The 26,840-nt window shown below is 43.5% G+C and overlaps 1 protein-coding gene across 1 annotated transcript in view; it reads right to left on the reverse strand.

Moving 5' to 3' along the window:
• Positions 1–26,840, reverse strand: part of SMARCA4 (SWI/SNF related, matrix associated, actin dependent regulator of chromatin, subfamily a, member 4) — a 293,213-nt gene that overhangs the window by 30,171 nt on the left and 236,202 nt on the right. Inside the window, 4 exon segments of the mRNA XM_053719399.1 lie at positions 10,762–10,892; positions 11,703–11,835; positions 12,193–12,294; positions 12,430–12,538. Coding sequence (XP_053575374.1) covers positions 10,762–10,892; positions 11,703–11,835; positions 12,193–12,294; positions 12,430–12,538 — 475 coding nt within the window.

Raw genomic sequence — 26,840 nt, forward strand, 5'->3', positions numbered from 1 at the left:
CGCCATCAGATCCAGTTCTGGTTTGCCCCATAGTTGAATCAGCTGGGCAAATACCTCCGGATGGAGTTCCCACTCCCCCGGATGAAAAGTCTGCCGACTTAGAAAATCCGCCTCCCAGTTCTCTACTCCTGGGATGTGGATAGCTGAGAGAAGGCAAGAGTGAAACTCTGCCCATAGAATTATCTTTGAAACCTCCATCATGGCCAGGGGACTCCTTGTTCCCCCCTGATGGTTGATATAGGCTACAGTCATGATATTGTCCGACTGAAATCTGATGAACTTGGCCGCAGCTAGTTGAGGCCAAGCCTGAAGAGCATTGAATATCGCTCTTAGTTCTAGAATGTTTATCGGAAGGAGGGCTTCCTCCTGAGTCCACGAACCTTGAGCCTTCAGGGAGTTCCAGAATGCACTGCAGCCCAGAAGGCTGGCATCTGTCGTAACTATAGTCCACTCTGGCCTGCGGAAACTCATTCCCCTGGACAGATGGACCCGAGATAACCACCAGAGAAGAGAATCCCTGGTCTCTTGATCCAGATCTAACAGAGGAGACAAATATGTGTAGTCCCCATTCCACTGGTTGAGCATGCAAAGTTGCAGTGGTCCGAGATGTAGGCGGGCAAAACGGAACTATGTCCATTGCCGCTACCATTAGGCCGATCATTTCCATACACTTAGCCACTGACGGCCGAGAAGTGGAATGAAAAGCACGGCAAGAGGTTAGAAGCTTTGAAATCCTGACTTCTGTCAGAAAAAATTTCATTTCTACTGAATCTATCAGAGTTCCTAGGAAGGAAACTCTTGTGAGAGGAGAGAGAGAACTCTTTTCTATGTTCACTTTCCACCCGTGAGACCTCAGAAAGGCCAGAACAATGTCCGTATGAGACTTGGTGATTTGAAAAGTCGACGCCTGAATCAGAATGTCGTCTAGGTAAGGGGCTACCGCTATGCCCCACAGCCTTAGAACCGCCAGAAGGGACCCTAGAACCTTCGTAAAGATTCTTGGTGCCGTGGCTAACCCGAAGGGAAGAGCCACAAACTGGTAATGCCTGTCTAGGAAGGCGAACCTGAGGAACTGATGATGATTTGTGAATTGGAATGTGGAGATAAGCATCCTTTAAGTCCACAGTAGTCATATTGACCCTCCTGGATCATAGGGAGGATGGTTCGGATTGTCTCCATCTTGAAGGATGGGACCCTGAGAAATTTGTTTAGGATCTTGAGATCCAAGATAGGTCTGAAGGTTCCCTCTTTTTTGGGAACTATAAACAGGTTTGAATAGAAACCCAGCCCCTGTTCCTCTCTTGGAACTGGGTGGATCACTACCATAACCAGTAGGTCTTGAATGCAACGTAAGAATGCCCCTCTTTATCTGGTTTACAGATAGTTGTGAGAGATGAAATCTCCCCTTTGGAGATGAACCTTTGAACTCCAGAAGATATCCCTGGGAAACGATCTCTAGCGCCCAGGGATCCTTGACGTCTCTTGCCCAAGCCTGGGCGAAGAGAGAAAGTCTGCCCCCTACTAGATCCAGTCCCGGATCGGGGGCTACTCCTTCATGCTGTCTTAGAGGCAGCCGCAGGTTTCTTGGCTTGCTTCCCCTTGTTACAAGCCTGGCTAGGTCTCCAGACTGGTTTGGACTGGGCGAAATTTCCCTCTTGTTTTGCATTAGAGGAAGTTGAAGCTGCGCCACTCTTGAAGTTTCGAAAGGAACGAAAATTATTCTGTTTGGTCCTTAACTTATTGGACCTATCCTGAGGAAGGGCGTGACCTTTTCCTCCAGTAATATCGGAAATGATCTCCTTCAGACCAGGCCCGAATAGGGTCTCTCCCTTGAAGGGGATGTTAAGAAGCTTAGACTTTGAAGTAACGTCTGCTGACCAGGACTTAAGCCATAGTGCTCTACGCGCCAAAATGGCAAAACCTGAATTCTTAGCTGTTAGTTTGGTTAACTGAAAAACGGCGTCAGAAATAAAGGAATTAGCTAATTTAAGAGCTTTAATCCTGTCTAGAATATCGTCTAACGGGGTCTCTACCTGCAGAGCCTCCTCAAGAGACTCGAACTAAAAAGCTGCTGCAGCAGTAACTGGGGCTATGCATGCAAGAGGCTGGAGAATAAAACCTTGATGTATAAAAATTTTCTTAAGGAGACCCTCCAATTTTTTATCCATAGGATCTAGGAAAGCACAACTGTCCTCGACAGGGATAGTTGTACGCTTAGCTAGGGTAGAGACTGCTCCCTCCACCTTAGGGAGGGTCTGCCACGAGTCCCGTATGGCGGCATAAATGGGAAACATCTTTTTGAAAGCAGGAGGGGGAGAGAACGGCACACCTGGTCTATCCCATTCCTTAGTAATAATTTCCGAAAACCTCTTAGGGACTGGAAAAACAGTGTAAACAGGCACTGCAAAGTATTTGTCCATTTTACACAATGTCTCTGGAACCACAATGGCGTCACAGTCATCCAGAGTCGCTAAAACCTCCCTAAGCAATAAGCGGAGGTGTTCAAGCTTAAATTTAAACGCTGTCATTTCATAATCAGACTGAAGTAATGCCTTCCCTGAGTCTGAAATGTCACCCACAGATAGAAGCTCACCTGCCTCGGCTTCTGAGTATTGTGAGGGTATATCAGACACAGGCATTAAAGCGTCAGAAAGCTCTGTATTAGTTCTAGCCCCAGAGCTGTCTCGCTTTCCTTGTAACCCTGGCAGTTTGGACAATACCTCTGTGAGGGTATTATTCATAACTGCCGTCATGTCCTGTAAGGTAAAAGAATTAGACGCGCTAGATGTACTTGGCGTCACTTGAGCGGGATTTATAGGTTCTGACACATGGGGAGAGCTGGATGGCATAATCTCCCTTCTTTCAGTCAGAGAATCCCCTGGAGATAAATCTTTAAGAGCCATAATATGGTCTTTATAGTTTATAGAAATTTAAGTACATTTGGTACACATTCTAAGAGGGGGTTCCACCATGGCTTCTAAACATATTGAACAAGGAATTTCCTCTATGTCAGACATGTTTAACAGACTAGTAATGAGACAAGCAAGCTTGGAAAACACTTTAATAAAGGTGAAACAGCAATTAAACAAAAAAGTTACTGTTCCTTTTCAGAGAAAAAAACACTTACAGACTTAAACTGCAAAACAGTGAAAAAATATAGTAAAGTCTTTGAAATTTTTACAGTGTGTGTAAGGAACTAAAGCAACATTGCACCCACTTGCAAATGGATGATTAACCCCTTAGGCCCCAAACCGGATTTAAAAAACATTAAAGACAGTTGAACACCCTGCCACAGATCTGCTGAGGCTCCTACCTGCCCACAAATACGATTTTGTGCAGAAATAAACCCCTTGTAATGGCCCTCAGGTGTCAGAGGACTCCTCTAGGGAAGCTAGATGTCTCAGTCTGAATTAAAACTGCGCATTTAGAGCGCTAAAATCGGCCCCTCCCACCATGTACTGGATGCCAGAGGGGCCTTAAGAAATAACTCCTAGGAGTATCTGATTAGCCATGTGGAAACTAGGCCCCAAATAAAGAGTTATCTCCCTCAGAGAAAAAAACGTCCTATTTATGAAATCATGTAAACGTTTTGTCACCAATATAAGCATTAACATGAGTATTACCCTGTTCTGTAAGCATGATCCCAGTCGCTGTTAAATCACTGCATCACGCTTACCTCAAGTACAAGGCTCTGTCAGCATTTTCTAGAACACAATTCATCTCTCTAGAAATAAAAAACAGAATTTATGCTTACCTGATAAATTTCTTTCTCCTACGGTGTGTCCGGTCCACTTCATCCTTACTTGTGGGAATATTCTCTTCCCTAACAGGAAATGGCAGAGAGGCACACAGCAAAAGCTGTCCATATAGCCCCTCCTCTGGCTCCGCCCACCAGTCATTCGACCGACGGTTAGGAGAAAAAGGAGAAACCATAGGGTGCCGTGGTGACTGTAGTGTTATAGAAATAAAAATTTAAAACCTGACAAAAAGCCAGGGCGGGCCGTGGACCGGACACACCGTAGGAGAAAGAAATTTATCAGGTAAGCATAAATTCTGTTTTCTCCTACATTGGTGTGTCCGGTCCACGGCTTCATCCTTACTTGTGGGAACCAATACCAAAGCTTTAGGACACAGATGAAGGGAGGGAACAAGTCAGGTAACCTAAACGGAAGGCACCACGGCTTGCAAAACCTCTCTCCCAAAAACAGCCTCCGAAGAAGCATAAGTATCGAATTTGTAAAATTTGGCAAAAGTGTGCAGGGAAGACCAAGTCGCTGCCTTACAGATCTGATCAACAGAAGCCTCGTTCTTGAAGGCCCATGTGGAAGCCACAGCCCTAGTAGAGTGAGCTGTAATTCGTTCAGGAGGCTGCCGTCCGGCAGTCTCATAAGCCAATCGGATGATGCTTTTCAGCCAAAAGGAAAGAGGTCGCAGTAGCTTTCTGCCCTCTCCTCTTACCAGAATTAACGACAAACAAGAATGATGTCTGTCTGAAATCCTTTGTCGCCTCTAAATAGAATTTTAAAGCACGGACCACATCTAGGTTGTGTAACAAACGTTCCTTCTTTGAAACTGGATTCGGACACAGAGAAGGAACAACTATTTCCTGGTTAATATTCCTGTTGGAAACCACTTTTGGAAGAAAACCAGGCTTGGTACGTAAAACTACCTTATCTGTATGGAACACCAGATAGGGTGAAGTACACTGCAAAGCAGACAATTCAGAAACTCTTCTAGCAGAAGAAATAGCAACCATAAACAGAACTTTCCAAGATAGTAACTTAATATCTATGGAATGTAAGGGTTCAAAGGGAACCCCTTGAAGAACCCCTTGGAGGAGTCATAGGTCAGTAGACAGGCTTGATTCTGACTAACGCCTGTACAAACACCTGTACATCTGGCACGGCTGCCAGTCGTTTGTGCAACAAAACAGACAGAGCAGATATCTGTCCTTTTAAAGAACTAGCTGACAAACCTTTATCCAAACCCTCTTGCAGAAAAGAAAGTATCCTAGGAATTTTAATTTTACTCCAAGAGAATCCCTTGGATTCGCACCAACGGATATATTTTTGCCATATCTTATGGTAAATTTTCCTAGTCACCGGTTTTCTGGCTTGAACCAGAGTATCTATAACCGAATCTGAAAACCCACGCTTAGATAGAATCAAGCGTTCAATTTCCAAGCAGTCAGTTGCAGAGAGACTAGATTTGGATGTTTGAATGGACCTTGTACTAGAAGATCCTGCCTCAAAGGTAGCTTCCATGGTGGAACCGATGACATATTCACCAGGTCTGCATACCAAGTCCTGCGTGGCCATGCAGGAGCTATTAGAATCACTGAGGCCTTCTCCTGCTTGATCCGGGCTACAAGCCTGGGAAGGAGAGAGAACGGTGGAAACACATAAGCCAGATTGAACGACCAGGGCGCCACCAATGCATCCACTAGTGTCGCCTTGGGATCCCTGGATCTGGACCCGTAGCGAGGAACCTTGGAGTTCTGACGGGCGTATTCAGATCCATATCTGGAGTGCCCCATAGTTGGGTTAACTGGGCAAACACCTCCGGGTGAAGTTCCCACTCCCCCGGATGGAAAGTCTGACGACTCAGATAATCCACCTCCCAGTTGTCTACTCCTGGGATGTGAATTGCAGATAGATAGCAGGAGTGATCCTCCGCCCATTTGATGATCTTGGATACCTCTCTCATCGCCAAGGAACTCTTTGTTCCCCCCTGATGATTGATGTACGCTAAAGTCGTCATGTTGTCCGACTGAAATCTTATAAACCTGGCCTTCGCTAGTTGAGGCCAAGCCAGGAGCGCATTGAATATCGCTCTCAGTTCCAAAATGTTTATCGGGAGAAGAGACTCTTCCCGAGACCATAGACCCTGAGCTTTCAGAGAGTCCCAGACCGCGCCCCAGCCCAAGAGGCTGGCGTCGGTCATGACAATGACCCACTCTGGTCTGCCGAAACTCATTCCCTGAGACAGGTGATCCTGAGTCAACCACCAGAGGAGTGAGTCTCTGGTTACCTGGTCTACTTGAATTTGGGGAGACAAGTCTGCATAATCCCCATTCCACTGTTTGAGCATGCACAGCTGCAATGGTCTTAAATGAATTTGAGCAAAAGGAACCACGTCCATTGCTGCAACCATTAGTCCTATTACTTCCATGCACTGAGCTATGGAAGGCTGAGGAATAGAATGAAGAACTCGACAAGCTTTTAGAAGCTTTAACTTTCTGACCTCTGTCAGAAAAATCTTCATTTCCACAGAATCTATTATTGTTCCCAGAAAGGGAACCCTTGTGGACGGGGACAGGGAACTTTTTTCTATGTTCACCTTCCACCCGTGAGATCTTAGAAAGGCTAAAACAATGTCTGTATGAGCCCTTGCTTTGGAAAGGGACGACGCTTGGATTAGAATGTCGTCTAGGTAAGGTGCTACAGCAATGCCCCTCGGCCTTAGGACCGCTAGAAGGGACCCTAGCACCTTTGTGAAAATTCTGGGAGCGGTGGCTAAACCGAATGGAAGAGGCACGAACTGGTAATGTTTGTCCAGAAAGGCGAACCTCAGGAACTGATGATGATTTTTGTGGATAGGGATATGCAGATACGCAATCCTTTAAGTCCACGGTAGTCATATATTGACCCTCCTGGATTGTTGGTAAAATCGTCCGAATGGTTTCCATTTTGAATGATGGAACTCTGAGGAATTTGTTTAGAATCTTTAAATCCAGAATTGGCCTGAAAGTTCCGTCATTTTTGGGAACTACAAATAGGTTTGAGTAAAAACCTAGACCTTGTTCCGCTGTTGGAACTGGGTTTATCACTCCCATCTTTAATAGGTCTCCTACGCAATGTAAGAATGCCTGTTTCTTTATCTGGTCTGAAGATAAGCGAGACATGTGGAACCTTCCCCTTGGAGGAAGTTCCTTGAACTCTAGAAGATACCCCTGAGAGACTATTTCTAGTGCCCAGGGATCCGGAACATCTCTTGCCCAAGCCTGAGCAAAGAGAGAAAGTCTGCCCCCTACTAGATCCGGTCCCGGATCGGGGGCTACCCCTTCATGCTGTCTTGGTAGCAGCAGCAGGCTTCTTGGCCTGTTTACCCTTGTTCCAGCCTTGCAATGGTTTCCATGCAGGTTTAGGCTGGGAAGCGTTACCCTCTTGTCTAGAGGCTGCAGAGTTAGAGGCCGGTCCGTTCCTGAAATTGCGAAAGGAACGAAAATTAGACTTGTTCTTAGCCTTGAAAGGCCTATTCTGTGGAAGGGCATGGCCCTTTCCCCCAGTGATGTCTGAAATAATCTCCTTCAATTCTGGCCCGAAAAGGGTCTTACCTTTGAAAGGAATATTAAGTAATTTTGTTTTGGACGACACATCCGCCGACCAGGACTTTAGCCAAAGCGCCCTGCGCGCCACTATTGCTAAACCTGAGTTTTTCGCCGCTAATTTCGCCAATTGAAAGGCGGCATCCAAAATAAAGGAATTAGCCAACTTTAGTGCGTGAATTCTGTCCATGACTTCATCATATGGAGTCTCTTTGGAGCGAATTTTCTAGTTCCTCGAACCAAAAAGACGCCGCCGTAGTGACAGGAATAATGCACGAAATTGGTTGAAGAAGGAAACCTTGCTGAACAAAAATCTTTTTAAGCAATCCTTCCAATTTTTTATCCATAGGATCTTTGAAAGCACAACTGTCCTCTATAGGAATAGTTGTACGCTTGGCTAGTGTTGAAACAGCCCCCTCTACCTTAGGGACCGTTTGCCATGCGTCCCTTCTGGGGTCAACAATGGGGAACATTTTCTTAAATATAGGAGGGGGAACAAAAGGTACACCTGGTTTCTCCCACTCCTTAGTTACTATGTCCGCCACCCTCTTGGGTATCGGAAAAGCATCAGCGTGCACTGGGACCTCTAAGAATTTGTACATTTTGCACAACTTCTCTGGAATTACCAAAGAATCACAATCATCAAGAGTAGCTAGTACCTCCTTAAGCAGGGCACGGAGATGTTCTAGCTTAAATTTAAATGCCACGATATCAGGTTCTGCCTGTTGAGAAATTTTACCTGAATCAGAAATTTCTCCCTCAGACAGCCCCTCCCTCACTGCCAACTCAGATTGATGTGAGGGTAAAACAGATAAATTATCGTCAGCGCCTACTTGCTCATCCTCTGTATTTAAAACTGAGCAATCACGCTTTCTAGGAAATGCTGGCAGTTTGGATAAAAGAGATGCTAGAGAGTTATCCATTACTGCTGTTAATTGCTGCAAAGTAATAAGCATTGGCGTGCTAGATGTACTAGGGATCGCCTGCGCAGGCAAAACTGGTGTTGACACAGAAGGAGAGGATGATGAACTATCCCCACTACCTTCATTAGAAGAATCTTGGGCAATTTTATTAAATGTGACAGTACTGTCCTTACTTTGTTTGGACGCCATGGCACAATTATCACATACATTTAAAGGGGTAACCACCTTGGCCTCCATACACACAGAACATATGCTATCTGAAGGTACAGACATGTTAGACAGATTAGGCAGGCTTTTAATGCAATGAAAACAATTTTAAACAGAACCGTTACTGTCTCTTTAAATAGTAAAAAGAGCACACTTTATTTCTGAATGTTCAAAAACCATCAAAGAAAAATCCGATCTTTCTGAAATTTACACCCCAGTGTCTTAATGCTTTGAAAGTATTGCACACCAAATTTCAAGTCTCTAAACCCTTAAATAAGCAAACCGGAGCTAATATTTCAATTTACCGGTTTAAACACACTACAGTCCCTGCCACAGACTTTGCTGAGGCTTTTACCTTCCTTAGGGGTGATTCAATATAGGATTAAGCCTCTCTGGATCCTTTCCTCAGCTACAGGACCCTCTCACATGAAGCTGCATGCACTGCCTAATGAAGTAACTGCGCAACTGAGGCGCGAAAATGAGGCCTCCTCCCTCTGTACCAGAGTGAAGGGGCCTTTCTGACTAGAATAGGTGACTATAAAATGCCAGGCGCAAATAAAAACGTTCCCAAAAGTGTTTTCAAGTTCACAAAACACTTCAATTGCCATATAATAAGCTAAAAAAACTAATCGATTTAGCCTACAAAGGTGTCAACCAGTATATAGCCCAATTTTAAAGCCTTAATTCTGTTACTGCGTCTAAGAAAATGGCTTACCGGTCCCCTAAGGGAAAAAGTGACAGTCCTCTAGCAATACTGGGTCTTGTTAGAAAAAGAGACTGAATGTACCTGAAGCAGATAAGTCTGCAAACTGTTCCCCCCATCTGAAGTTCTCTGGATTCGACAGTCCTGCGTGGGAACAGCAATGGATTTTAGTTGTTAGTGCTAAAATCATACTCCTCTTTAACAGAAATCTTCATCTTTTTCTGTTGCAGAGTAAATAGTACAAACCGGCACTATTTTAAAATAAACTCTTGATAGAAGAAATAAAAACTACAGCTAAACACCACAAACTCTTTACCATCCCCGTGGAGATGCTACTTGTTCAGAGCGGCAAAGAGAATGACTGGGGGGCGGAGCCAGAGGAGGGGCTATATGGACAGCTTTTGCTGTGTGCCTCTTTGCCATTTCCTGTTAGGGAAGAGAATATTCCCACAAGTAAGGATGAAGCCGTGGACCGGACACACCAATGTAGGAGAAATACTGAACATACCTCAAAGCAGGTAATCTGCAGACCGTTCCCCCAACTGAAGTTGTCCCATACTCTTCAGTTATGTGTGAGAACAGCAGTGGACCTTAGTTACAAACCGCTAAGATCATCAAACCTCCAGGCAGAACTCTTCTTCTAATTTCTGCCTGAGAGTAAAACAGTACAACGCCGGTACCGTTTAAAAATAAACTCTTGATTGAAGGTAGTAAAACTACACTAAGTCACCACATATCTCTTGATACTTCCTTTCTTGTCAAGAGTTGCAAGAGAATGACTGGGGGTGGCAGTTAGGGGAGGAGCTATATAGACAGCTCTGCTGTGGGTGTCCTCTTGCAAATTCCTGTTGGGAAGGAGAATATCCCACAAGTAATGGATGAACCCGTGGACTGGATACACCTTACAAGAGAAATGCTTATTATTTAAAATGGAAGAAATAAATCTGAGTTTATAGGATCATCATACACCAATGTAACTCCCTCATAAAGTGCTTAAACTTATTAAAAACAAAATGTAGAGTACATACAATAGTTATAGGATCTTACTGTAATTTACATAGATATAGGTCTCCATATACAAGAATGGGTTAGGGAGTCAGCTGACTGCATGCTACAGATGTCCGCATAGGACTGATTTGTATGGGGAAAACTGCATGAAGTACAAAAATGCAAGCCCCTTTATGCTATGAGGCTTCTCTACAACAATCAAATTGTTCCAATGCATCTTGTGCCTGAGCAGGTCTGTATAACTTAAGTTTAGTGATCACTTTGTCTTAAAAAACATTGGCAAACTGTGCAATGATTAATTTTACTCAGAATGCGCTATCAGTGTCTAAGTACTAAGAATATAGCAAAGGATAGAGTGGAGATACAACCTCATGATTTACCAGCAAATTTGCCAACATTCTGGCTGTTCATATACCACATAGGTTTAGGGAGAAATGGTTGCTTGGACCTTCCTGTTAGCAACAGCTAATGAATGCAAACAATGTATTGAGCAAGATTTGTGATATTATGAAATGTTAAGTATATTAAACATTTTGTCTTAATTCTGCAAGTTGTAATGAGATGCAATAACAGTAACTACAATGTGAACATACCTCCTCCTCACTATCATCATCACTGACCACAGGTTTGGCCCTGCACCCTCGGCTAGTTCTCCTGCGTCCCTTCATACGATCCTGTGCTTTCTCTTTCCTTCCAAGCTTAATCTTCACCTTAACAGCGCGAGCTAAAGAAAAAAATCAAACAAAAACAAAAACCCTCTTTAGAAGACCTTTAAAAAAAAACAACAAAAAAACAGATTTGAAATGCTGTTTGGCGAGTTTAACGGGCACAGCAGTGAAAACTGAAATGCAAAGTGCATTTCAATTGGGAATAAAAGCATTTTAAAAAGGTTTCTAAATTTAAAGGGAAACTAAACACTTTTTTCATGATTCAGATAGAGCATGCAATTTTAAGCAACTTTCTAATTTACTCCTATTATAAATTTTTCTTCGTTCTCTTGCTATCTTTATTTAAAAAGCAGGAATGTGATGCATAGGAGCCGGACCATTTTTAGTTGAGAACCTGGGTTATGCTTGCTTATTGGTGGGTAAATGTAAGCCTCCAATAAGCAAGTGCTATCTATGGTGCTGAACCTAAAATGGGCTGGCTGCTAAGATTTACATTCCTGCTTTTAAAACAAAGGGATAGCAAAAGAAGAAAAATTGATAAAAAGGAGTAAATTAGAAAGGTGCCTAAAATTTCATGCTCTATCTGAATCATCAAAGAAAAAAATTGGGTTCAGTGTCCCTTTAAATCTAATTCACTAGTCAAGAAGTTATGACATCTGGCTCAGATAAACCTTCCTGAAAAAAGAAATCAAAGGCAAAATCAATTTAAATAGGTGAATAATAGATTTTCCAATGAATTCTTTCAAAAATAATGCACTGCTTAGTGTTTTTATATTACAATGACTGCTTAACATCCCTTTAAAAGTTTAGTAATTATTTTTTTTTAGTCTTTTGGGTTTCTCACAGCAAATATTGCATGCACTCACACTCAGATTCTGAGCCTTCCTCTTCTATTTCCTCATCCTCTTCACTCTCCTCTCCCTCACTTTCTTCCTCTTTCTCAATTTTTTGCCTCACGCTGGTGAACACCGACTGCAACACGATGGAATCTTCATAGATCTGTAGTAATAAAATGACATTAAATAAAAACAGGACAAAGAGGGTTTGAGGCTTTTATCCATGAAGCTATATCACCTACATTAAAGAAAAAGCAAGCAAAATACATAATAAAGAGTTATATATGTATGAAGATGGAGACTGACATCTTTATGGTCACATAGCACAACATAGGTTTACTCACTTCGTAAGAATTTTTATTTTTCATAGTTGTAAAAAGCAAAAAAATAAGAGCCAAAAACAAAATTTTCAGGGCCCTGGCTTGTGCCATTTCCTGTTTTAAAATGTAATCTTCCTTTGCTAAATATTGTTAATTATCTGGACACTGTCAGAAGCAGTACTTTTCACGTATTCACTTACAATAGATCCTTCCAAGTTGAAAGTCTGAGCGTTTTGACAAAGCAGCATAACATCTTTCTCCAGATCATTAAGACTGCGGTATTTGTGATTCCGAATTCGTTCCTGGTAAAAAAAAAGAAAAAAGAAAAAAAGAAGAAGCATTAGGATTAGGCTACTAAACTTTGCTGGTATGTGGGTAAAAGAAAAAAGAAAAGAAAACAGAAAAAAAAAAAAAAAGGGGATCAGGCATCTGTTCACCTTTATCTTTCGGAAATCTACTGGTTTGCGGATTAATTCATAATATTCTGGGAGCTCTTTACGGGATGGAAGCTGGATGAACACCTCACTAAGCTGACGACCAGAGGAACTAAGGAAAAGGAGTACATAAGTGTTACATTATATATAAGTAAATGTTATTGGTCCAAATTACTCAGATATCAGGAACAAGAGCTTAAAATGTAATCCATATGCCCAATCTATTTGGCATGCACTGCCCAAAGGGCAAATCACCAAAACTACTTGAAAAGGGACAGTCTAGTGAATATTATTTTTTTTTTTTTTAAGATTTAGATAGGGCATGCAATTTTAAACAATTTTCCAAATTACTTTTATCATCAAATTTGCTTTGTACTCTTGGTATTCTTTGTTGAAAGCTAAAACTAGGTAAGCTCATATGCCAATTTCAAAGTCCTTGAAGTCCGCCTCTTATCTCAGTGCATTTTGACTTTTTTTTACAGTTAAGACAGCTAGTTCACGTGTGCCATATAGATACAATTGTGCTCACTTACATGGAGTCAGCACTGTTTGGCTAAAATGCAAATCTGTCAAAAGAACTGAAAATAAGGGGAAACTCTGCATAGGCTTAGATACAAGAGAAGAGGTAAAAAGTATATTAATATAACCTTGTTGGTTATGCAAAACTGGGGAATAGGTAATAAAGGGATTATCTTTTTAAACAAAAAATCTGGAGTAGACTGTCCCTTTAAGTATGGAGATAAAATGATCTAAAATCTTTTGCATAGGTAAAATCTAGTGTCTGTTCACTTCCATACATACTTCAATGACAAGACAATGAAATTTAAAACTAATTGCAATAATTCCTGATTACGCAGAAAAAACAAATTATGTTTACCAGATAATTTCCTTTCCTTCTGTATGGGAAGAGTCCACAGCTGCATTCCTTACTTGTGAGAAATACTGAACCTGGCCACCAGGAGGAGGCAAAGACACCCCAGCCAAAGGCTTAAACCACTTTCTCATAACCCCAATCATTCTGCCGAGGGAACAAGGAACAGTAAAAGAAATATCAGGGTGTAAAAGGTGCCAGAAGAATAAATTTAGGGCCGCCAGGAGCTGTGGACTCTTCCCATAGAGAAGGAAAGGAAATGATCTGGTAAGCATAATTTATGTTTTCCTTCTTAATATGGGAAGAGTCCACAGCTGCATTCCTTACTTGTGGTAAACATATACCCAAGCTCTAGAGTACACGGAAAGCTAACGGGAGGGAAGAGAGAAGCGGACCTTAATCTGAGGTCACCACAGCCTGCAAAACATTTCTCCCGAAGGCTGCTTCAGCAGAAGCAAAAACATCAAACTTGTAAAATTTGGGAAAAGGTATGCAAGGAGGACCAGGTAGCCGCCTTACAAATCTGATCCATAGAGGCCTCATTTTTGAAGGCCCAAGAGGAAACCACTGCTCTCGTAGAATGAGCTGCAATCCTCAGAGGCAGCTTATGTCCCGCTGTCTCTATGCTAAACGGATGACACTCCTCAACTAAAACATAAAGAAGTCGAAGAGGCCCTCTGACCCCTACGCTTCCCGGAAAAGAGAACAGAGAAAGAAGTTTGTCTAAATTCCTTCATGGCATGAAGATAGAACTTCAAGGCACAAACCACATCCAGAATTACGTTGTAAACGTTCCTTCGACAGAGGAGGATTAGGACATAAGAAAGGAACCACAATCTCTTGATTGATGTTGCGAATGGACACAACCTTAAAAAAAACCTAACTTGGTTCGTAGAACAGCGTTATCAGCATGGAAAGCCAGATAAGGAGGGATACATTGCAAGGCAGCAATCACTGATACTCTGCACGCAGAAGCAATAGCCCGTAGAAAAGGAACCTTCAAAGACAACAATTTAATGTCTACTTCATGCATAGGCGCCAACGGAGCTCGTTGCAAAACTTTAAGAACAAGATTTAAACTCCATGGAGGAGCATTAGATCTAAACACAGGTCTGATCCTAACAGAGACTTAACAAATGACTGCACATATGGAAGCTCAGCGAGCCTCTTATGCAGTAACACAGACAGGGCCGAAATCTGTCCCTTCAGGGGACTTGCAGAAAACCCTTCTCCAGTTCATCCTGGAGAACAGAATAAGTAGGTCCTCCACACCTTATGATAGATGCGACGAGCAACCAGCTTGAATGAGAGTGAAAATAACTCAAACCCCTCTCTTGGCTAGGACTAAGCGTTCAATTTCCACGCCGTCAGCCTCTGAGAATCTAGACATTGATGAACAAAGAGACATTGGTTAGCAAAACCCTGCGACAAGGTAACTTCCATGGAGGAGATGACGACATCCCCACTAGATCCGCGAACGAAGAAATAGCAATCGATATCACTGACACCTGCTTGATTCAAACCACTACCCTAGGAAGTAGTGGTAACGGCCAGAAAAGATAAATTAGATTGAACCTCCAAGGCACTGCTAATGCATCTGTTAGCTCCGCCTGAGTATCCCTGGACCTCAACCCATATCTGGGTAGCTTGATATTGAGACGTCATAAGATCTTCCTCTTGCAAATCTCTGCAAACACCCGGGATGGAGAGACCATTCCCCAGGATGAAAGGCTTGTCTGAGGAAATCCGCATCCCAGTTTTCCACACCCGGAATGTGGATTGCCGACAGCAGCAAACTTCCCTCATAGCTAGGAAGCTTTTCGTTCCCCCCTGATGGTTGATGTAAGCCACCGAGGTGATATTGTTAGATTGGAATCTAATAAACTGGGACAAACCCCAGCAGAGGCCAAGCCTTCAGAGTATTGTATATTGCCCGAAGATCCAAAATGAGATCAGGAGGGAGCTCTCCTCCTGAGTCCATAGACCCTGTCCCTTGCTGTCACCCCAAACAGCTCCCCATCCTGAAAGACTTGCAACTGTAGTCACAATCACCCAGGATGGTTTTAAGACGGATGTCCCTCGGGACAAGTGATCCAGACAAAACCACCAAGAGAACGATTCTCTTGATCGGTTGTCCAGAGAAATCTGTTGAGACAGATCTGAATGATTGCCATTCCACTGCTTCAGCATATGCAGTTGCAACAGTCTGAGGTGAAACCTGGTAAAGGAAATGATATCCATGCTGGACACCATGAGACCAATCGCCTCCATACACCGAGCCACAGATGGCCTTAAGGAGGTCTGAAGGGCAAGACATGTTGAAGCTAGCTTGCAACGTCTCTGGTCTGTTAGAAATATTCTTATATCTATGGAATCTATTATAGTACCCGTGAATGCTACACTGGTACTTGATACAAGAGAACTCTCTAGATTTATCTTCCATTCATGGGATCGAAGAAGACAGAGGAGAGATTCCAAATGGTCCACTCTTCGAAAAATTTCTTGAAGCCATAGCTAGACCAAACGGAAATGCAATAAACGGGAAGTGCTGGTCCAGGAACGCAAACCTTAGGAACTAGAAGTGGTCCTTGAGGATTGGTACGTGAAGGGAGCATCCTTAAGATCTATCGTGTTCATGAACTGCCCTTCTCGAACGAGGGGAAGAATGGACCTTGTCTCCATCTTGAACGAGGGAACATATAAAAACTTGTTTAAGCACTTTAGGTCCAGAATCGGACGGAAAGTTCCTCCTTAAGGACCACGAAAAGGTTTGAACAGTATCCCAAACCTCTCACTGAGATAGGCACCGGGACAATAACTCTTAAGAGGACAGATCCAGTACGCACCCCAGAAAGGCTTCCCTCCTTTTTTGTAACCCTGAGCTATGACCTCTAGGACCCATGGATCCTGCTTGTCCCTGAACCAAGCGACTGAAAAGAGCGTCAGTCTGCCCCCTAGACGATCCATAAGAGGACTGGGGACCGCCCATTCATGCCGACTTAGACTCGGCGGGCATCTTGCTCTGCTTGGATTTATTTCCAGGACTGAGCTGGCTTCCAAGAGCTCTTGGTTTGCTCTGGCTTAGCGGAGGACTGCTGACATGGGCTTTATCAGAACGAAAATTGTCCCTTAGACTAGTTCATAGTCTCTGGCTGTAGGAGGGCACGCTTGCCTTCTGTGACCATGGAGATAATCGAGTCCAGGCCTGGACCAAACAAAATCATTCCCTTAAAGGGGAGGGAATGAAGTCTAGACTTAGAAGTCATATCCGCAGACCATGACTTCAGCCAGAGCCCAACGGGCCTGAACAGAAACAACTGAAGCCTTAGCATTCAGGCAAATAATCTGCCTAATAGCATCACAGATAAAAAAATTAGCAACCCTTAAGGTCGTAAATCTTTCCTGAGTAACGTTGAGGGGACCTTCCACCACAATCAAATCCTATGAGTCACACCAGAAGGTAGTTTCTGCAGCAGCAACCACGGCAACAGCCGCCGCCGGTTGAAACAAACATCCCGTATGTAGAAACATCTTTCTTAACAGAGTTTCCATCTTTTATCCATGGGCTCTTTAAACGAAGAGTTAGCCTCAAGCGGAATAGTAGAACGTTTAGCAAGGGTGAAGATAGCGCCATCCCTTTTAGGGACGGAACCTCACAACTCCATTGAGAGTCCAGGACCGGGAACTATTTCTTAAAGGGAGAAGAGGGGAAAAAAGGAATCCAATCCTGTCCCATTCATTCTTAATAATGTTCGCCATCTAACAGGAGCAGGGAAGGATAAGGTACCACCCTGTCCTCAAACTATCCAATTTAGGAATCAAAGGTTCATCAGGTAATTTGGCCTCTGGAACCTCTGAATTAGCAAAAAACGTCCTTTAGAAGAAAGCGCAAATTCATAAAACTAAAGTCTGGTTCCTCCAAAGCCAGAGGTTAAGAGGTTAAGAGGCAGCAGACTCCGACCCAGAATGTTAAAACTCTGAAATCTTAGAAAGAACTTCATCCTCGGATAACCCTATCAGTTAAATCCAATAAATTATCTGATGTACTCTGGGAAGGAGTGCAATATGTAACCTTTCGCTTGTGCTTAGTAGGGCGAGGTAAAGCATTAAAAGGCCGCAGACACCGCCGTCTGAACTGCGCAGTAACGTCTAGTGAAAAAAAGGTCCCCTCCAGATGGAGGGTCAGCAATGCTACGGGAAACTGCATGTGTAAAGGGATAAGAATGTAGGGTACACACCTCACGGGACGACAACTCCTCAGAGGTGGATGGCTCAGTGGTATCAAACATGTTTGATATTATCACATTATCAAGGCATATGGAACATAATTGAGAGGGCAGATCTAAGGCCTCCTCACAATATAAACAGGAATTACTCTTTAGGAATAGAGGGAGTACCCTCTAAAGTAACAGAATCCTCCAATGCTAGTGCAATAACCGGAGAACTATAGAAATAATACAATCTTATTTTATTCAGAAAAACGGCACCTTTATACCCCATTGGCTGGGGCATTCATCACCTCCTATGACCCAGATAGTACAGAGATTTATGACTCCTCTCTGATAGACACCCGGTCAGGAAAGAGGGAATGAATCACATGGTGCACAATGCAGGACCATCCCTGCTATGAGAAAAAAACTAAATTTATGCTTACCTGATAAATTACTTTCTTTTACGATATGACTAGTCCACAGATTTCATCCTTAGTTGTGGGATATTAACCTCCTGCTAACAGGAAGCGGCAAAGAGCACCATAGCAGAGCTGTATATATAGCCCCTCCCCTTCTCCTCCACCCTCAGTCATTCGGCCGAAGGTATAGGAAGAGAAAAAGGAAAGGCTAAAAGGTGCAGAGGTGACTGAAGTTTACAAAAAATATTAAGAAAAACTGGGTGGGCTGTGGACTCATCATATCGTAAAAGAAAGTAATTTATCAGGTAAGCATAAATTTAGTTTTCTTTTACAAAGATATGACGAGTCCACGGATTTCATCCTTACTTGTGGAAAACTAATACCAAAGCAATAGGACACGGATGAAAGGGAGGGACAAGACAGGAACCTAAACAGAAGGCACCACTGCTTGAAGAACCTGTCTCCCAAAGATGGCCTCAGAAGAAGCAAAAGTATCACATTTGGAAAATTTGGAAAAAGTGTGAAGGGACAACCAAGTCGCAGCCTTACAAATCTGTTCCACAGATGCATCATTTTTAAAAGCCCATGAGGAAGTCACAGCCCTAGTAGAATGAGCTGTAATTCTTTCAGGAGGCTGCTGGTCAGCAGTCTCATATGCCAGGCGGAAGATACTTCTCAGCCAAAAAGAGAGGTAGCCGTAGCTTTCTGACCCCTACGCTTTCCAGAACAAACAATGAATAATGAAGATGATTGACGGAAATCCTTAGTTGCCTGTAAGTAAAACTTTAAGGCACGGACCACGTCCAAGTTATGTAACAGACACTCCTTAGAAGAAGGATTATTTACGCCATATCTCTAGAAATTAGATTTGGATGTTGGAAAGGACCTTTAATGAGAAGATCCTGTGTCAACGGAAGTTTCCACGGTGGCAGAGAGGACATGTCCACTAGATCCGCATACCAAGTCCTGCGTGGCCACGCAGGCGCTATCAGGATCACTGAAGCTCTCTCCTGTTTGATTCGAGCAATCACGCGTGGGAGGAGAGGAAACAACGGAAACACATAAGCTAGGCTGAACAACGAAGGTACTGCCAAGGCATCTATAAGTTGGGCCAGAGGATCCCTTGACTGGGATCCGTATCTTGGAAGCTTGGCATTCTGACGAGATGCCATCAAATCCAATTCTGGTCTGCCCCATCTGAGAATCAATGAGGCAAATACCTCCGGATGAAGTTCCCACTCCCCCGGATGAAAAGTCTGTCGACTTAGAAAATCTGCTTCCCAGTTCTCTACCCCTGGGATGTAGATCGCTGACAGATGACAAGAGTGGGCCTCTGCCCAACTGATTATCTTGGATACTTCTATCATCGCTAAGGAACTCCTTGTTCCCCCCTGATGATTGACATATGCCACAGTCGTTATGTTGTCCGACTGGAATCTGATGAATTTGGCCGAAGCCAACTGAGGCCATGCCTGAAGAGCATTGAATATTGCTCTCAGTTCCAGAATATTGATTGGAAGTAGAGACTCCACCTGAGTCCAAACACCCTGAGCCTTCAGGGAGTTCCAAACAGCACCCCAGCCCAGAAGGCTGGCATCTGTTGTCACTATCACCCACGAGGGTCTGCGGAAACAAGTCCCCTGGGACAGATCTGGCGACAACCACCAAAGAGGAGAGTTTCTGGTCTCTTGATCCAGAATTATCTTTGGAGATAAATCCGCATAATCCCCATTCCACTAACCGAGCATGCACAGTTGCAGTGGTCTGAGATGAAAGTTAGCAAACGGAACGATGTCCATTAACGCTACCATTAATCCGATTACCGCCATACACTGAGCCACTGATGGCCGAGGAATGGACAGAAGTGCTCAGCAAGTATTCAAAATCTTTGATTTTCTGACCTCCGTCAGATGGCTACCGAGTCTATCAGAGTTCCCAAGAAAGGAACCCTTGTCTGTGGAACAAGTGAACTCTTCTCTATGTTCACCTTCCAGCCATGAGTTCTCAGAAAAGACAACACTGTGTCCATGTGAGATTGTCAGATGATATGTTGACGCCTGAATCAGAATATCGTCCAGATAAGGCGCCACCGCTATCCCCTGCGGTCTGAGAACCGCCAAAAGAGACCCTAGAACCTTTGTGAAGATTCTGGGTGCTGTGGCCAACTCGAAAGGAAGAGCCACAAACTGATAATGTTTGTCCAAGAAGGCAAACCTTAGAAACTGATTATCTTTGTGGATTGGAATATGAAGGTAAGCATCCTTCAAATCCGCGGTAGTCATATATTGACCCTCCTGGATCATTGGCAAAATCGTTCGAATTGTCTCCATCTTGAATGATGGAACTCTTAGAAATTTGTTTAGAGACTTGAGGTCCAAAATGGGTCTGAACGTTCCCTCTTTTTTGGGGACCACAAATAGGTTTCAGTAAAACCCCTGTCCTTGTTACAATTTTGATACAGGACAGATTACTCCCATAGTAAAAAGGTATTTTACACAGCGTAAGAATAAGAATGCCTCTCTATCTGGTTTGCAGATAATTTTAAAAGATGAAATCTCCCTCTTGGGAGAAAATCCTTGAATTCCAATTGATAACCGTGGGTCACTATTTCTAGTGCCCAGGAATCCTGAACATCTCTTGCCCAAGCCTGAGCAAAGAAAGAAAGTCTGCCCCCTACTAGATCCGGTCCCGGATCGGGGGCCACCCCTTCCTGCTGCTTTGTGGAAGAAGAAGAAGCGGGGGGGTCCTCCTTTAAAGCTCCGAAAGGAACAAAAATTATTCTGTTTACTTTATTTAAAATATGCTTCTTACATTGTAAAGCCCTTTCAGTACAAAAGTTACACAAAGTTAGAGGGGGGTTGCACAATAGCTTCTAAACACATAGAACAATGAGAAACCTCAATGTCAGACATGATTAACAGACTAGTAATACCACAAAAGTCGTTTAAACACTTATTTATAGCATAAAATAAGAAAAAAAACTTTACTCTGCTTTTAAGAAAAGAAAGTGACCAATTTTTCCAAAATGCACAAAAAACATAATTTATGCTTACCTGATAAATTCCTTTCTTCTGTTGTGTGATCAGTCCACGGGTCATCATTACTTCTGGGATATAACTCCTCCCCAACAGGAAATGCAAGAGGATTCACCCAGCAGAGCTGCATATAGCTCCTCCCCTCTACGTCAGTCCCAGTCATTCGACCAAGAAACAACGAGAAAGGAGTAACCAAGGGTGAAGTGGTGACTGGAGTATAATTTAAAAGATATTTACCTGCCTTAAAACAGGGCGGGCCGTGGACTGATCACACAACAGAAGAAAGGAATTTATCAGGTAAGCATAAATTATGTTTTCTTCTGTTATGTGTGATCAGTCCACGGGTCATCATTACTTCTGGGATACCAATACCAAAGCAAAAGTACACGGATGACGGGAGGGATAGGCAGGCTCATTATACAGAAGGAACCACTGCCTGAAGAACCTTTCTCCCAAAAATAGCCTCCGAAGAAGCAAAAGTGTCAAATTTGTAAAATTTGGAAAAAGTATGAAGCGAAGACCAAGTTGCAGCCTTGCAAATCTGTTCAACAGAGGCCTCATTCTTAAAGGCCCAAGTGGAAGCCACAGCTCTAGTGGAGTGAGCTGTAATTCTTTCAGGAGGCTGCTGTCCAGCAGTCTCATAGGCTAAACGTATTATGCTACGAAGCCAAAAAGAGAGAGAGGTAGCAGAAGCTTTTTGACCTCTCCTCTGTCCAGAGTAAACGACAAACAAGGAAGAAGTTTGGCGAAAATCTTTAGTTGCCTGCAAGTAGAACTTGAGGGCACGAACTACATCCAGATTGTGTAAAAGACGTTCCTTCTTTGAAGAAGGATTTGGACACAAGGATGGGACAACAATCTCTTGATTGATGTTCCTGTTAGTGACTACCTTAGGTAAGAACCCAGGTTTAGTACGCAGAACTACCTTGTCTGAGTGAAAAATCAGATAAGGGGAATCACAATGTAAGGCTGATAACTCAGAGACTCTTCGAGCCGAGGAAATAGCCATTAAAAACAGAACTTTCCAAGATAACATTTTTATATCAATGGAATGAAGGGGTTCAAACGGAACACCCTGTAAAACGATAAGAACTAAGTTTAAACTCCATGGTGGAGCAACAGCTTTAAACACAGGTTTGATCCTAGCTAAAGCCTGACAAAAGGACTGGACGTCTGGATTTTCTGACAGACGTCTGTGTAACAAGATGGACAGAGCTGAAATCTGTCCCTTTAATGAACTAGCTGATAAACCCTTTTCTAAACCTTCTTGTAGAAAAGACAATATCCTAGCGATCCTAACCTTACTCCAGGAGTAACCTTTGGATTCGCACCAGTATAGGTATTTCCGCCATATTTTATGGTAAATCCTTCTGGTAACAGGCTTCCTAGCCTGAATCAGGGTATCAATAACCGACTCAGAAAAACCACGTTTTGATAAAATCAAGCGTTCAATTTCCAAGCAGTCAGCTTCAGAGAAGTTAGATTTTGATGTCTGAATGGACCCTGTATCAGAAGGTCCTGTCTTAGAGGTAGAGACCAAGGCGGACAGGATGACATGTCCACTAGATCTGCATACCAAGTCCTGCGTGGCCAAGCAGGTGCTATTAGAATTACTGATGCTCTCTCCTGTTTGATTTTGGCAATCAATCGAGGAAGCAGCGGGAAGGGTGGAAACACATAAGCCATCCTGAAGTTCCAAGGTGCTGTCAAAGCATCTATCAGAACTGCTCCCGGATCCCTGGATCTGGACCCGTAGCGAGGAAGTTTGGCGTTCTGGCGAGACGCCATGAGATCTATCTCTGGTTTGCCCCAACGTCGAAGTATTTGGGCAAAGACCTCCGGATGAAGTTCCCACTCCCCCGGATGAAGAGTCTGGCGACTCAAGAAATCCGCCTCCCAGTTCTCCACTCCCGGGATGTGGATTGCTGACAGGTGGCAAGAGTGAGACTCTGCCCAGCGAATTATCTTTGATACTTCCATCATTGCTAGGGAGCTTCTTGTCCCTCCCTGATGGTTGATGTAAGCTACAGTCGTGATGTTGTCCGACTGAAACCTGATGAACCCCCGAGTTATTAACTGGGGCCAAGCCAGAAGGGCATTGAGAACTGCTCTCAATTCCAGAATGTTTATTGGAAGGAGACTCTCCTCCTGATTCCATAGTCCCTGAGCCTTCAGAGAATTCCAGACAGCGCCCCAACCTAGTAGGCTGGCGTCTGTTGTTACAATTGTCCAGTCTGGCCTGCTGAATGGCATTCCCCTGGACAGGTGTGGCCGATGAAGCCACCATAGAAGAGAATTTCTGGTCTCTTGATTCAGATTCAGAGTAGGGGACAAATCTGAGTAATCCCCATTCCACTGACTTAGCATGCATAGTTGCAGCGGTCTGAGGTGTAGGCGTGCAAAAGGTACTATGTCCATTGCCGCTACCATTAAGCCGATCACCTCCATGCATTGAGCTACTGACGGGTGTTGAATGGAATGAAGGACGCGGCATGCATTTTGAAGTTTTGTTAACCTGTCTTCTGTCAGGTAAATCTTCATTTCTACAGAATCTATAAGAGTCCCCAAGAATGGAACTCTTGTGAGAGGAAAGAGAGAACTCTTCTTTTCGTTCACTTTCCATCCATGCGACCTTAGAAATGCCAGAACTAACTCTGTATGAGACTTGGCAGTTTGAAAGCTTGAAGCTTGTATTAGAATGTCGTCTAGGTACGGAGCTACCGAAATCCCTCGCGGTCTTAGTACCGCTAGAAGGGCACCCAGAACCTTTGTGAAGATTCTTGGAGCCGTAGCCAATCCGAATGGAAGAGCTACAAACTGGTAGTGCCTGTCTAAGAAGGCAAACCTTAGATACCGGTGATGATCTTTGTGGATCGGTATGTGAAGGTAAGCATCCTTTAAATCCACTGTGGTCATGTACTGACCCTCTTGGATCATGGGTAAAATTGTCCGAATAGTTTCCATTTTGAACGATGGAACTCTTAGGAATTTGTTTAGAGTCTTTAAATCTAAGATTGGCCTGAAAGTTCCCTCTTTTTTGGGAACCACAAACAGGTTTGAGTAGAACCCTTGTCCTTGTTCCGACCACGGAACCGGATGGATCACTCCCATTGTTAACAGATCTTGTACGCAGCGTAGAAACGCTTCTTTCTTTATCTGGTTTGTTGACAACCTTGACAGATGAAATCTCCCTCTTGGGGGAGATAATTTGAAGTCTAGAAGGTATCCCTGAGATATGATCTCTAGTGCCCAGGGATCCTGAACATCTCTTGCCCAGGCCTGGGCGAATAGAGAGAGTCTGCCCCCTACTAGATCCGGTCCCGGATCGGGGGCTCTCGGTTCATGCTGTCTTTGGGGCAGCAGCAGGTTTCCTGGCCTGCTTGCTTTTGTTCCAGGACTGGTTAGGCTTCCAGCCTTGCCTGTAACGAGCAACAGCTCCTTCCTGTTTTGGTGCAGTGGAGGTTGATGCTGCTCCTGTTTTGAAATTCCGAAAGGGACGAAAATTAGACTGTCTAGCCTTAGCTTTGGCCTTGTCTTGAGGTAGGGCGTGGCCCTTACCTCCCGTAATGTCAGCGATAATTTCTTTCAAACCGGGCCCGAATAAGGACTGCCCCTTGAAAGGTATATTAAGTAATTTGGACTTAGAAGTAACATCAGCTGACCAGGATTTTAGCCACAGTGCCCTGCGTGCCTGTATGGCGAATCCTGAGTTCTTAGCCGTAAGTTTGGTTAAATGTACTACGGCCTCCGAAATGAAAGAATTAGCTAGTTTAAGGACTCTAAGCCTGTCCGTAATGTCGTCTAGCGTAGAGGAACTAAGGTTCTCTTCAAGCGACTCAATCCAAAATGCTGCCGCAGCCGTAATCGGCGCGATACATGCAAGGGGTTGTAATATAAAACCTTGTTGAACAAACATTTTCTTAAGGTAACCCTCTAATTTTTTATCCATTGGATCTGAGAAAGCACAGCTATCCTCCACCGGGATAGTGGTACGCTTAGCTAAAGTAGAAACTGCTCCCTCCACCTTGGGGACCGTTTGCCATAAGTCCCGAGTGGTGGCGTCTATGGGAAACATCTTTCTAAATATTGGAGGGGGTGAGAACGGCACACCGGGTCTATCCCACTCCTTAGTAACAATTTCAGTTAGTCTCTTAGGTATAGGAAAAACGTCAGTACTCGCCGGTACCGCAAAGTATTTATCCAACCTACACAGTTTCTCTGGTATTGCAACAGTGTTACAATCGTTGAGAGCTGCTAAGACCTCCCCTAGTAGTACACGGAGGTTCTCCAATTTAAATTTAAAATTTGAAATATCTGAGTCCAATCTGTTTGGATCAGAACCGTCACCCACAGAATGAAGCTCTCCGTCCTCATGCTCTGCGAGCTGTGACGCAGTATCAGACATGGCCCTAGCATTGTCAGCGCACTCTGTTCTCACCCCAGAGTGATCACGCTTGCCTCTTAGTTCAGGTAATTTAGACAAAACTTCAGTCATAACAGTAGCCATATCTTGTAATGTTATCTGTAATGGCCGCCCAGATGTACTAGGCGCCAAAATATCACGCACCTCCCGGGCGGGAGATGCAGGTACTGTCGCGTGAGGCGAGTTAGTCGGCATAACTCTCCCCTCGCTGTTTGGTGAAATTTGTTCACATTGTACAGATTGACTTTTATTTAAAGTAGCATCAATACAGTTAGTACATAAATTTCTATTGGGCTCCACCTTGGCATTGGAACAAATGACACAGATATCTTCCTCTGAGTCAGACATGTTTAACACACTAGCAAAAAACTTACAACTTGGTTATAATCTTTTTTAGCAAAAAAACGTACTGTGCCTCAAAGAGGTACTAACGATTAAATGACAGTTGAAATAATGAACTGAAAAACAGTTATTGCATCAAATTTTAAAACAACACAACTTTTAGCAAAGGTTTGTTCCCATTAGTAAAAAACAACACTAATTAAATTTGTACATAAGAAAACAAAACAACGTTTTTTATACACAGTCACTATAAGAATTCTCACAGCTCTGCTGAGAGAATTTACCTCCCTTCAAAGAAGTTTGAAGACCCCTGAGATCTGTCAGAGATGAACCGGATCATGCAGGACATATAAAAGTAGCTGACTGGAATTTTTTGATGCGTAGCAAAGAGCGCCAAAAACGGCCCCTCCCTCTCCCACACAGCAGTGAAGAGAAACGAAACTGTCATAATTAAAGCAAAAAACTGCCAAGTGGAAAATAATGCCCAAACATTTATTCACACAGTACCTCAGCAATGCAAACGATTCTACATTCCAGCAAAAACGTTTAACATGAGAATAGTTATTAAAAGGATTAGTGACCTTAACACAGTAGTTCCGGTGAAATACCATCCCCAGAATACTGAAGTGTATACATACATGTCATTTTAACGGTATGGCAGGCTTTTCTCATCAATTCCATTCAGAAAATAAAAACTGCCACATACCTCAATGCAGATTCATCTGCCCGCTGTCCCCTGATCTGAAGCCTTTACCTCCCTCAGATGGTCGAGAACAGCAATATGATCTTAACGACTCCGGTTAAAATCATAGTAAAAAATCTGTCAGATTCTTCCTCAAACTCTGCCAGAGAAGTAATAACACGCTCCGGTGCTATTTTAAAATAACAAACTTTTGATTGAAGTCATAAAAACTAAGTATAATCACCATAGTCCTCTCACACCTCCTATCTAGTCGTTGGGTGCAAGAGAATGACTGGGACTGACGTAGAGGGGAGGAGCTATATGCAGCTCTGCTGGGTGAATCCTCTTGCATTTCCTGTTGGGGAGGAGTTATATCCCAGAAGTAATGATGACCCGTGGACTGATCACACATAACAGAAGAAAACGTTAAA

This window comes from Bombina bombina, chromosome 6 (genome assembly GCF_027579735.1).
Source record: "Bombina bombina isolate aBomBom1 chromosome 6, aBomBom1.pri, whole genome shotgun sequence".
In the NCBI taxonomy this organism is placed as follows: domain Eukaryota; kingdom Metazoa; phylum Chordata; class Amphibia; order Anura; family Bombinatoridae; genus Bombina; species Bombina bombina.